General features: G+C 40.8%; 2 protein-coding genes across 2 annotated transcripts; both read left to right on the top strand.

The window, feature by feature from the left end:
- The first annotated feature begins 1,828 nt into the window (after positions 1-1,828).
- Positions 1,829-4,240, top strand: LOC137912836 (uncharacterized protein C7orf57 homolog). The gene is made up of 5 exons (XM_068756967.1): positions 1,829-2,015; positions 2,116-2,206; positions 2,502-2,613; positions 2,932-3,011; positions 4,153-4,240. The coding sequence occupies exons 1-5, from the start codon at positions 1,829-1,831 to the stop codon at positions 4,238-4,240; spliced, it is 558 nt and encodes a 185-aa protein (XP_068613068.1).
- Positions 4,241-10,739: 6,499 nt separating this feature from the next.
- Positions 10,740-12,678, top strand: LOC137912847 (uridine phosphorylase 2-like). The gene is made up of 7 exons (XM_068756978.1): positions 10,740-10,792; positions 10,899-11,013; positions 11,101-11,259; positions 11,387-11,501; positions 11,597-11,806; positions 11,920-12,066; positions 12,536-12,678. The coding sequence occupies exons 1-7, from the start codon at positions 10,740-10,742 to the stop codon at positions 12,676-12,678; spliced, it is 942 nt and encodes a 313-aa protein (XP_068613079.1).
- Positions 12,679-13,110: the final 432 nt, after the last annotated feature.

The raw sequence follows: 13,110 nt of genomic DNA, 5'->3' as shown, positions 1-13,110 counted from the left end.
CCTCTTGCTGAGACACTTGGACTTTCCTCTAAGGCATGATCAGATCAAGTCGAGGTGGAATGGAGGAAAGGAAAACTCAGTGTTGCTCTGAATCCATTTCGGGTTTTGGTCTTGTGGCCACAATGGAAAATCCTGATTCGCACAAGTATGCAGTTGTGAATGGGGGGGAGGAGTTTCACAGCCCTTTGTGCTAGACCTTGTGCTAGATTGCTGTCCCCTTTGAGACAGTGATCCAGAAGGAGCCACGGTCCAGTTTGTCCCACTGCAACTTCAAAGAGACACCGTTATGTCTGCCGGTCATTAATGCTACCACAAAACAGTTCTGCCAGTCTAGACCGTTCTCCAGTCAGCAGCAGCCTCTCCAATCATCTCTCGACACGTATCCACAGCAGCAGGCCAAGCCAACTCCTCCGCTGTGGTGAACGCCTTCTAACCCTGCCGCCATGGCATTTAATGTGAAGGCTTTGCTCATCCATGGATAACATGCAGCAGGTTTGATGAACATTAAGGCAAGTTTAATTGTAGAGCACAATTCATATACAAGGCAATTCAATGGGCTTCAAGAAGGCAAATAAAATCAAACAAAAGTAATCATAAAATATAGATTAAATCATTGATTAATTACATTAAAGAAAAGAGTGCAAATAAAATATTTCCAGGTCCCCTCCCTACATACTGTCTTATGCACTGGTGAATAGAACTGTTTTCAGCCTGGATTTAAACATTGTCAGATTGATGTGAGACATCGAGGCCTGTCTGAAGACTGTTCCAAGTTTCATTCAGGCCAACACTGGGGTGCAGAGTAGCTTCCAGGTGAAGGTGTTGTTTGTTTTTACAGAGATGATGCTGAAAAAGCCAGTTCCTGCAAAGAAGGTTCAATAAAGTGAAAATTAATTGTTAAGAAGAAAAAAACACATAAAATTAAAATACACAAGTATAAAATCTCATAAACCTGTCATTAGTTGTTGAAAGGGAAATATACGTCCAAGTTGTTGTTTTTTGCAATTAAATAAAATTAATTAAAGGACCATTGTTGCTTTGGGTAACATACTTTTCAGCCTTGTTATAACTGTTGTATTACTGCAGGCACACATCCGTCCACATGTCAGCATAAAACAAGAACCAGTATTGAGACGTACAAACATGATAAGGCTTAATAAAGTTTAGGTTAAATGTTTAACACCCTCAATGTGCTTGAATTTAAACTCAACAATAAAAACATTAGAGCGGCACCAATAACAAACATTATTTACAACAACAACAACAAAAATCACATTCTGCACATATCTATGCAGGATATAAAAAAGGTTATAGTTTACCTCCTCACTGCGCATGCTAGAAAAAACCGGATCATCCTGAAGGGGCCCCTGCCTGCAGGTGAACTTGATATTTAGCCTCGCCCTGCTGCCGCCCGTTTCCATGGTGAGTTCCAAACAGTCGGTGCTTTCTTCAGTTTCTCCTGCCTCCAACAAAATGTCAGAGTAAGTGCATCACGATGACTTTGGGTTGTTGCAGCGTCGCTAACTGTTTCGCGTTAGTAAACAAAGTGCAGCTCGCGTTGATCGTGACGTTCTGCGCATTGTTCCTTCTGTTCACCGTCGAATATCTCTCTCTCTCTCTGTTGGCACAGGGATCCGTCTGTTCTCAGTGATGTCCAGTCGACAGAATCTGGCAAGTGCACCTGCTTAGATCAGCTGATTCTCCCTGTAGAACGTGTGACATTGTTGTTGCTGCTTTGTCCTGATGGATGAAGCTGCATCATCCACGCGACCCCAATACCGGCAGGAGTGTTATCCACATGCAATAAATCTCATTTGCATGATGCATCATGACTTTCCGCACATTATCTGTGTGTCTCAACGCCACAGATGTGAAAACAGGGATCCAGATCTCCCAGATTCCAGGATTGTCCCCGACCACCGCTCTTCCTGAGGAGAGGGCCCGAGGGCGAAGGGCCGGAGTCCTCGACAGCGATTCTGACTATGTCAAACTTGCAAAACAAGGAGGGCATAAGGGTAGAGTAGAGGCCTCCTGTTTCCATGCATCTTGCACACACTCCTGTCTCAGGTTTATGTATTTAAGCTGCATCTATTCCATGCTCTTCTTGTTCACCAGGGCTTTTGTGGCACGAAGTCACGATTACACCTAAAGCCAACCCATACAAACCTCCAGCCTGGTTCTCCACGGCATCAGAAGACAAGCCGAGGTACTAGAAGCACCTGTCTAAATATGATCACTGACTGACTGCTGAAGTGACACATACTAGTACATGTCTGTCTTTGTGAGTTCTAACAGTATATACTGCTACTGCTGCAACTATCGCTGATAACACAATTACGTCATCTTTTACAGTTTCACCAGTAACAAGCTTTTAAAGTATTGTTTAAAAAAAAGCAGGAACATTATATCCAGAAGATTCCTGTTAAATCTACGTTTGGTTCCAGCTATCATTAAATGAAAGATAGTACATATATGTGACTTTATTATTTCCTCTCCAACAGTTTAATTAAGAGTGAAGAGAAGATCAACCCTGGGGCTTTTCAGCCCCCCTTTGGGACTGACAACATATCAGTCTGGGAGAGGGCCGATAACAGCAACAACGGCAAAGGCAAGGTAAACAGTCAAATGTAGTTTGAGTCATTTTGAAGCAATTCCTACACAGAAGTCATCAAAGTTATTTTTATTATGTTACAACCATATTAAAAAAGTTATAAAATGCAGCATGGCATATTCTTCCTGACTGATCTCATATTCAACCTCATATTTATACTTCACATAAGCCTTTAAACAACAAAACAACAAGTTGGTGATCAGGTTCTCATCTCTTTGTTTTTTTTACAGCTGAAAAACAAGAATGTTTAAAACAAAACATGGATAAACTGCATTTAAATGGACTAAATGGGACCATAAGATGTTGCTTTGTGTTTGTAGAAAAACAACGTTCATTACTGCCAGATGGAAAACTTGCAGTCACCCCAGGAATATTTCCAGACCGGCAAATTCAGGAGAATGTGAGTTCATGTGAGCACGAGATGGTGCTGTTGCTCCAGAAGCCGGTGCCTCCGAGTTGTTTTTACAACAATAAGACACAGAAATAGTTTCACTTTATTACCTCGGGGGATAAATTACATCACGCCTTGATTCTGGGTAAAATGAGAACATCTTGTTATGAGTGATATTATCATAGTACGCACAGAAGCAAATAAAACCATTTGCATGTACTGGCTGTTGTTTGGTTAACTATGGATGGAAATTTAGAAAAAATGTACTTGATGGACAGCAAATTTGTCAAAACCTGTTTTTGTTTGCTGTAATCATAATTCTTGTGCATGGCAGAAATTAAAAATCCTACCTTAAATCCCTTTTGATGAGGGTTTAAGGTGGATGAGATATTTTAAAACTTCTTTCTTGTTTTACCACTCAGTGGTCAAACTTGGGGGAGGGGGCCGTTCTGGGGGAAAGATGCCTTGTCTTTAATTGAAACCTGACTGTCGTTTCAAGACAGACTACATAGAGCCTAGCTTTAGCTTTTAATTCTACCTTGAAGCATTGCAAGTAGTGTAAATCCATATTTATGAGCATTACAACAAACAAGATATAAAAATATTATTTAATCATACAGATGAATATTGCCAGTGATTTCTAGACTTTGCGACTCCGTGTTAAGGTGACAAAGAATAATTGACCATTAAATGTTGTAGACTCAGAAAAAGTGAAACAGAACACAGATGGCCGTTCAGGCAGAGTATGACCTTCACCTGCTTGGTGTTCTGTGTACATCTGGGAACAGTGAGGGGCTGAACAAACATCCAGAATTACTGTTACCGATGCTGCGGTGAAGCAATGAGATGAAAACCTTTCCTTTCTTTTACATTTTCAAGATTCACTCTGAGAAAAGAATACAAAATTTGAGATTGAATTTCTTGTTTGTTTACTTTTTTTTCCAGACTGCTTTGGTAATGAGTGGCCAATGTTTGCCTCGGTATAAAAGATCATGTTTAGCCTGTGTTGCTGTTTATCTCTGGTGAATCTGATTGGCTTTTTGTGGCAATAACCAAACAATGCATTCCAGTGTTTATAACTACAAAGGATTTATCTTTTTTAGATTGCCTTTCATTACATCTAGACTTCATGTCTTTGGTGTTCTCACAGAATGTTTGACAAGAAACCAGCTCCTGTCGACATGTCTAAGCTACTGAGCTTCGGTTATGTAGAGGATGACAAACCGGATGACAAGTAGCACATGCTCATGTGTAAGTAAGTAGCACAATCTTTCTGTCATGAATCACTTCCTTTTTTGTGTTTTAATCATCATTATCAAAATCGACCTCCATTATAAACAAATGAAATGAGGCCGTTGCATCGATAGAAGGATATGCTATATAATGAAATCATGGCCACACAATTACATTTTATGATGCCTCTCTTTAGTTTGACAGCATTTATTAGTGAATGCTGATGTAATCAATTCTGAACCACTCATGGTTTCATGTCAGCAGAATAGAAGACTGCCAGTGCTGAGGAGCAACAATACCAATCCTGCATCCTTCCAACAGGAAGACATGCCATCCATTTTGTCTAACAACAATAATTTGCTTACTCCTTCATGCATTAGTCTCCTTTTTGTCATGTCAGATTTATTACTCTAGTGTGGAAACGCTTCATTAAACTAACGCTAGGCTCTTATATTTATTGTGCTTGCTAATGGTAGATCATTAACTGTATTCCTTTGGAAGATAATTTACCAGTAAGGCTGTTAACTTTTGTCCTGTGTCTGTAACTCTGTCAAATGCAGCTCAAAGTGCTAACATTTTGGCAGTGCAAATAAAATCAGTTATTTAAAGTTTATCTTTTTACTTTTTCCTCAAATGCAAAGAATTGTAACAATTTTCCACATCACGCATCAAAAGTGTCCTTTTAAATTACCGGTATGTAAATCAAATCTGATATTCATTCATTCATTCATTCATTCATTCATTCTCTTCCGCTCTGTGGCTCACGGGAGTTGCTGGAGCCTATCCCTGCTTGCTCTGGGCGAGAGGCGGGGTACACCCCGAATGCGTCGCCAGCGCATCGCGGGGGGGGGCATGAAGTTGATAGTTACAGGAATAGATTTTTCTAAATTGATCTATGTCTGTGTTTGTTTTGGCATTTAAATATATTGAGGAGGAGGAAGAGTCATCTTGATTTGCAGACAGAAAATAACGGAGCATGATTTTTAAGAAGTTTGTTGGATGAATTTTCTCAAGTACCCTCTCATTTTTGGTCATCAAATTATGCTTCATCGTACATCTCGTAGTGTCTCATCCAGACAAACAAGCTTTTCCATCAGCCTCTGTGTTGCCCACAAAGCCTTCCTGCTACAAGGCTGTTGTAAAGATTGGTTAAAATGAAATGGCTGCTTTGTTAAGGTTTGGAAAACGATTGGTGGTTTAGGCACAAAAAGTGTTTGTCGGGGTGTACAAACATTATTTATGATCTGGTGGTTTCATGCAGAACACAAACTGACTGGCTGAAGAGTTCTATCTGACCTCGACCCATTTTGGGACTTTCTTGTTCTTAATTTGCTTTGTGTAGGATGGGATAAACAGAGCTAATTTAAAGCCCAGTTCACCCCATTTGGGGGCAGTGTTGGGTGATGCTTCCTATTTCTCTCTTTAATTAGAAAAGCACTCAGAGACTGCAGACCTCATTCCCATCGCAACTGAATTTGCACCATCCACATGGTGATCTGGATCATCATAAAAAGGTTCCCTAATCTTGGTATCTATTCACCATGAAAAATACAAGTGAATTGTGGAGATCTCTCCAGGACCCGGAGGCGTGCAGGTCGGATCACAGCCGACCCTTCTCACCCTGGACACAGACTGGATGACCCTCCCCCCGCAGGCAGGAGGCTGCGGTCCATCCAGACCAGAACCTCCCGCCACAAGAACATCTTCTTCCCCTCTGTCGTATAAGACTCATGAACACTTAATAGTTAAATAAACTGGCGAGTTTCTGAGTTTATGTGTATTATTTACTGATTTTTGAATCCGTAACTTGTTTTCAATGTTAAATTTTGTATTTTTTTCCTGACTTCATTCTGTATCCGATCCGGATGAAATTTGGTAGAAAGACAGAGGTCCCCACGCTAAATGACTGTGCCAAATTCTGAGATGTTAAATGCCTGTCTGCTGCTCAGCAAATATAACCCATTTTGCTGAGTTGAGTTGTGCGCTGTAGAGGGTAGTGGGTAACCTGAAGTGATTGACGAGCAAATGGGATGTGAGGTAAGTTGATAACTTATCTCACAACCCTCTGGTAAAGAAAGGATCAATAATTTCAGAATTGGCAGGGTGGAAAGGAAGTGTATAGAATCATGTGCAGACAAGTTGGAACGGGTGGAGGAAAGTACCAAATGTCCTTTGAGAGTGTCAGCGACTGAAAACAAAGCTGATGCTTAAAATAAAAAGTAATTCACTTCAAGCAAATATTCAAAAAAGAATTTGCACAAGAGGAGGAAAGTATAACCTCAGAATGTATTTATTTTTTAAACAGTATTCCCGAACAACTCTCAAAAGTATGTGTGTTACATGATCTGTGTAAATCTGTGGAAAACTTGTCTCGATGATGAAATTAAAATTGCTGAAAATTTGGTACAATTCAAAAAGCTTTATAAAAATTATTTTCTGCACAAATATGCAAGGGGAGAAATGAACAATGAGGTAATCTCAGTTTGTGTTTTGTTTCAAATTTAGTATTATTTGTACGATCAGAATCAGAATCAGAAGTAGTTTATTGCCATTGTTAGTGAGGGTTCACAGACTAGGAACGTTTCTCGGTGAAGTCGTGCTACATCTAACATTAATGACAAAATACTAGGGGATGGTATGCAATTGCTTGGAAAGCATACCGCCCAGCATTATTGCATGGGGTCTGCATTCAGGAAATGTATGTATGCATGCTCAAGATGTAAAATGAACAGGAAAAGCTGCTATTTTCTTCTTTTGTAAACTGCTGTTTGAAGGAGGGGTAGGATATACATAAGTTCTTTGAGCTTCTACCTACCTCTTTGGGAAGAAACTGTTTTATAGTATAGTATGGTGTCTTTTTTTTTTTAAGCTGCTCAATAAAAGGCTATAAATCAATCAATCAAAACCATTCCAGTGCATGCCTCACCCCAGAGAACAGCATTTCAGTTTAAAGAATACAACCAATTCGCATCTTAACTCATGTCTCCAAAGAAATTACTGGGATAAGGTATTTAATATACATTTTATGCAGTTTAACAGGTAATGGTTGTGGTTTGAGGGTTTCATAGGAAGTGACTTGGGTTCCATTTCGAGTTGATGCAAACTTGATGAATTCTTGGTCTTCCAAAACGTTTTTCTTATAGTTGGTTTCAGAAAGGGAATAAACCGTACACCACCTCCCAGTCGTTCGGGATCCCGGCTGTTTCTGTTACACAAGCCGTGACGACGACGTTTCACCGTATTCACAAATGTTTTGCATTTGCATGACGCACCAATCAACAGGCCAGCATGTTTGTTTGTCTGAGGCAGTGTTTTCCCACAAAAATGTACGGACGCACGTGTCAACCAGACATGACATGTAGTGTCACGATTGAACTACTGTCATGTGGGCGTGTTTTACATAAAGGCCAATTGTAGTCGAGTGACCATGTCTTTGATGTGATGGTGGTCCTGTGACCATGCCTGGTGTGATGGTGGTCATGTGTGACATGTTTTTGAACTATTGAGATCAAAGCCAGGCCAGTACGTATATTAAAGGTGAAGTGAGAACAAGCAACAGTTTACGGTTTCAGAAGACTAAATATGAGTGTAAAACAACAGATCACCAAGAACATGAATCGTGTCCAGTCACCGTCAATGACTGACATGTCCCCTGAGGACCAGGACAACAAGACACCTGAAAGTCCTTTTGAAGTGGATACAGTAGAGGGTCCTACCCTGAGCAGCACCTTCTCTGCAGCCATCCAGGCCATCAAAAACTTTCTGGATGAAATGGCAAGTCACGTCTGTGAGACCAGCACGGAGGAATTGCCAGCAGAGGAGCAGAGACGCATTAAATTAATCCGCTCCTTCAACACAGAGGTGATAGCGGGAGAGATTGTCGCTATCATACAGGATGTGCAAGATCTGGAAACCTTTTCACATCTTCCCAATTGGCCAAACGACAAAAACACAATTTGGGAAAAGGTGGTGGCAAATCTCATGGCCTTTTTTGTTCATATATTAATGAAGGAGTCAATCCTTAAAATTGTGAACAAAATGAAGAAAGGGTTTGACTACACGTTATATCCTGATCTGCATAGACCACTTTCTTCATTACTTGTAGCGGTGGAATATGTGGTAGAGGGCATAATCCGAAAAGGAAAAGACGTGGCCGGGGGCACCAACGAGGTCTGCTTCTATACAAAAGTAGCAGAAGACATTACTGATCCTAAGTCAAACGTCGTGAAGCAGCTGGCTGGTTTGGTGTACCACCATCTGCCACCATGTGATGCAACAAGGTCAGACATCAGGCAGGAAATCATCGGGGAAGTGGACGTATTCACCAAGATGATGGGGAACGCTCTCAACACGCAGGTTCAACAAGAACAACAGAAAAAGGACCTTGTGAGCCTTGCAGTAAAAAACATAAAGAGAGTGGCTGTGCCCCCAGCTCTACCAGAGGCCTCCAGCATGATGGAAGGGGAGACTTTGGCACCTGAAAAAGAGGAAGATTTTACTACCGATGGGCAGGTAGTCTGCAATGAAGTATGACTGAGTTCTCGTGACTGATTCTCCCCGGAGGGAGAATCCATCCGACCCCTCCTCATGCGACCATCATCGCCGGAGACGCCCGACACTCTAAAAAGGGAACGTGACTTTTCATCTTGGCCGAATGAAAACACATGTCCCAACTCCAAAAATAACTTTACTCTCTTTTTGTCAAAAGAACTCCTCTCTCCTGGCTTTCTCCATCCACTTCTCCATCGAACTCCCCTCCTTAGTGAGGCACGGGTGGGGATAAGAAACAGGATAGGATGTTTTGATGTGATTATTATATTTTGTTTTTATTATTTTAATTGATGTTTTTATTAAGTGTAACCGCTTTGCCAAGCTTATTGCTTTTTACTCCTAAATCAAGCCTATAATAAATTTACAAAACCTTATTTCTCCCTTTGACTTCTTCCGCGATGAAAAATAGAGCATATGCCAGATTAACATCTAGAAGGCTCTAAAGGCTATGTTATGTCTAGTTCCACCTGTTATAATAGAAATAGATGCTGTCCTAGGAACCTGAATTATCCAGATTCCTGAATCAACCAAGTTGTACCAAAGTTGTACCAAACCTAAAGAAGCAGTTCACATAACTGACCCGATCCGCCGCACGTGGTCATAAAAAGTAGTGTCGCGGAGGTTAGCAGGGCAGAGGTCAGATAAAGTAGTAGTGAATAGTCGGGCTAATGCTTCACCATATATCAGCCTAAAATAGATTCCCACAACACCTTGGATCTTTTTAACCCTATATTGAAACGGAGGGCTGCGCACTTAGAAGATTGAGCTGTGGTTGCTCTGAGAGTTCGAGAGCGGCCTATAGGCTCTTCTCCTGGGGCCCTAAAACCGGGGTTTATCAATCTCTAAAATATAAAGCATTGTTTGGTTTGTCATGTGAAGTTAACATGAATATCTCTCTCGCTCTTTCTCTCTCTCATTACCGGATAATATTTTTTTCATATACAGTGGCGTAACAAAAACACCAAAATTCCAGAAGCCCCAACTAGCGACTAAAATTACAGGTGTTAAATTTCACTTGAATAAACTTTTTATATTTTTATAACTTTTTATATATATAAATATTTTCTCATATTTTTATATACAACCCTTAATGGTACACAAGAACGGATTGTCAGAAAGGGAAAAAGGTAGGATAGATGAGTTGGAACACCCAAACAAACAAAAGAATTACGATACTAAAAAATCTTCTGGTTGAGCAACAAAAATTAGTAATCTTGTTAAATGCAAATTTTTTGAGTGAAATTAAAAATAATTTAATAATAAAAAATTTCCCTCACAGGAAAAGGTTTGGGGACCCCTGGTGTAGGTTATCAGTTTTCCAGGTCTAGCTAAATCACGAAGAGCTAAAACAACGAATCAACTGGATTTGGTTAAAGACGTCTTAATTAAGTCTTGTGGCTAACTGAAGTGGCCATTTGTCAACACCAACAACAACGATCAGGAGAGAGAAAACAAACAGAAACCTGTTCTCATCCCCACATTGCTGGTGTTTCTGAAAAACCCAAGAACATTTTCAGTAAACACAAGATTCCCGTACACTTCAAACCTGGCAATGTTTGTCTGGAACAATGTCTGTTCTTACCACTCATCAGTTAAAGACCTCAAACAGCCCAGCTCGATGGACCGGTCAAAGTTAACTCATAACAGCAGCATACATTGCACAAGTTGTTTGCATTGGCAAGGATTTGACAGTTTGTTTTGAAGGCTTACCGATTATACTGATTGGTCCAGTGACGATTGTTGTCATGTAATTTGTTCGGGGTCGGTAGATGCGTTTATGAGCGTGACGATAGATGCTACTCCTCTCCCTGGAGCCAATCAGTAGTAAGGCCAAAGGTCACCACTATATCAGCTTCACACTTTAATATGCCTGTAGAGTGTCTGGAGGTTTTTTACTGAAGAGCAACGTTTGAAGATTTTTTTAGCCTGAATTTCAAAGCATCTCCTGCAGCCATGGCACCAATTTTACTTAAATGCTTGGGAAGTGACCATAATGAGTATATTAAGTAAGTATTACTCTCAAGTAAAGTCCATTGTAAATGTATTTGTAATCAGCTCACAGCATAAATCTGAAGAATCTGTCCTTAACATGCTTCACTACTATGCTCTCAGACAACCTGTCCAAGTGAAAAACCCCTACTTGGACACCATGGAGGAGGATATTCTCTACCACTTTAGCCTGAGCACCAAAACCCACGACCTTCCACAGATGTTTGGAGATATTAAGGTTTGTTAGAACGATTGTTAAAAAATATTTTTCTATCTACCTAAGCTAGAACACAGAATTCACTAGTAATTTTTCTGTCTCCCTTAGTTTGTGTGTGTGGGTGGAAGCGCAAATCGAATGAGGCATTTTGCCCAGTTCATCCACCAGGAGCTGAAGCTGTCTGGAAACCCAGAGGAGCTCAGAGACATCTGCGAGGGAACCGATCGCTACTGCATGTACAAAGTGGGACCAGTGCTCTCAATAAGCGTAAGGGGTTAATCATTTTCAGAATAATGACACGTACATTTAAATCAAGTCTTTCAAATACTGCATTATTTGTTTCATATTCAAAAGTGAAAAATGAATTCCCAGCCTGATGATCTTTCCATCACAGCATGGCATGGGTGTTCCTTCCATTTCCATTATGCTGCATGAGCTTATCAAACTTCTGCATCACGCTCAGTGCCGTGATGTAGTCCTGTTTCGCCTCGGGACATCAGGGGGACTTGGTGAGGATGTATACTCTTTTTTTATGGTGCTTGCCAACATCACTGATCTGTACTGACTATCATGCAATGACATTTCTGCCTGATCTGGTCTGTAGGTTTGGCTCCGGGAACAGTGGTGATCACGGATAAAGCGGTGGACTACTCCTTCCGTCCCCAGTTTGAACAAGCGGTTCTGGGCAAAGTCATCACCAGGAGCACTGAGCTGGACGAGGGGGTGTCCAACGAGCTTCTGCAGTGCTCCTCTGAGCTTCAAAGGTTTCCAACGGTGATTGGAAACACCCTGTGCACTCATGACTTCTACGAAGGTACAGTACACACATAAGACGCATCTCACACACAAGCTGTCTGGGATTCCATTTGTAGATCATTTCAAGACAAAATTGGTCAGGTAGTGATAAATCCTGTGCTGTCTCCCTAGGTCAGGGGCGCCTCGACGGAGCTCTTTGTTCCTTCTCTCATGAAGACAAACTGGAGTATCTGAGGAAAGCTCATGACGCTGGAGTGAGGAATATTGAAATGGAGTCCACTGTATTTGCTGCTATGTGCCGCATTTGTGGCCTGAAAGGTACTGATCTTCTTCTCTATACAGTAATAAATCCTATCGATTACTTCAAACAAGATAATAATCACACACATGCATATATGTATAGGGGCCACACAGCATGCGGAGAGGGCATGGGGTTAAGTGCCGGCATGATCGGCTCACCTGGAGCAATTGGGAGGGTGGTGCCTTGCTCAAGGGCACCTCTCCAATGCTCTGAGGGTAAACTGGCCCCTCTCCAACCAACATGACACACTCCATATTTTGTCTGGGCTGGGACTTGAACCGGTGGACTCTCCGCTTCCCAACCCACTGCCACCCTTTTTATTTTTATTATCATATTTTTTTCTAATAATAATAGTATTGCTGAAATATAGATAGGTTCATCATGTGTCTCTTTTCTTTTGAGCCGACTTGATCCCATGACATCCAACACGAGGACCGGGGGCCTTAGCATATACAATGCAACTGATCATCTGCCTCCCCACTGCAGCGGCTGTAATCTGCGTTGCATTGCTGAACCGCTTTGACGGAGACCAGATCACCTCACCTCATGATGTTCTGGCGGAGTACCAGCAGAGACCCCAAGTCCTGGTGTCCCACTTCATCAAGAAGCGCCTGGGACATATTGTCTGAGATGACTAGTCCCAGGACTAGTTTTGATGGACATGTGACATATATATAATGTATATACTGTACTAAACATGTTAATATGTGTATTCAACACTTATTTAAAGCACTATGGTAAGTCCATATTGTTTTCATACTTAATAATTAAGAATGCTTTAATGATTATAAAGTGAATAATACATTTTTTTAAACGTTTTTAATGGTGCTTGTAATATTTGTTTTATAACTACAACTCTGAAATCTGAGGAGACGGTTGCTGAATCTGGAACAAAAGTATTTGGCTATTTTCAAAATATTTGTATAACCATTAGTTGAGAAGCAGCATTATTCCTCTGTGATTGATCTTATAAAATAAGAAGATACATTTTACTTGACATATTAAACAATGTTACTAAACAATTTCTAACATGCTTTTTATTTATGTCATACAATGTTCTG

Source organism: Brachionichthys hirsutus, unplaced genomic scaffold (assembly GCF_040956055.1).
Source record: "Brachionichthys hirsutus isolate HB-005 unplaced genomic scaffold, CSIRO-AGI_Bhir_v1 contig_916, whole genome shotgun sequence".
Taxonomy (NCBI): domain Eukaryota; kingdom Metazoa; phylum Chordata; class Actinopteri; order Lophiiformes; family Brachionichthyidae; genus Brachionichthys; species Brachionichthys hirsutus.
Note: the sequence above shows the minus strand (reverse complement) of the source record. Positions and strands in the feature narration are given on the sequence as shown.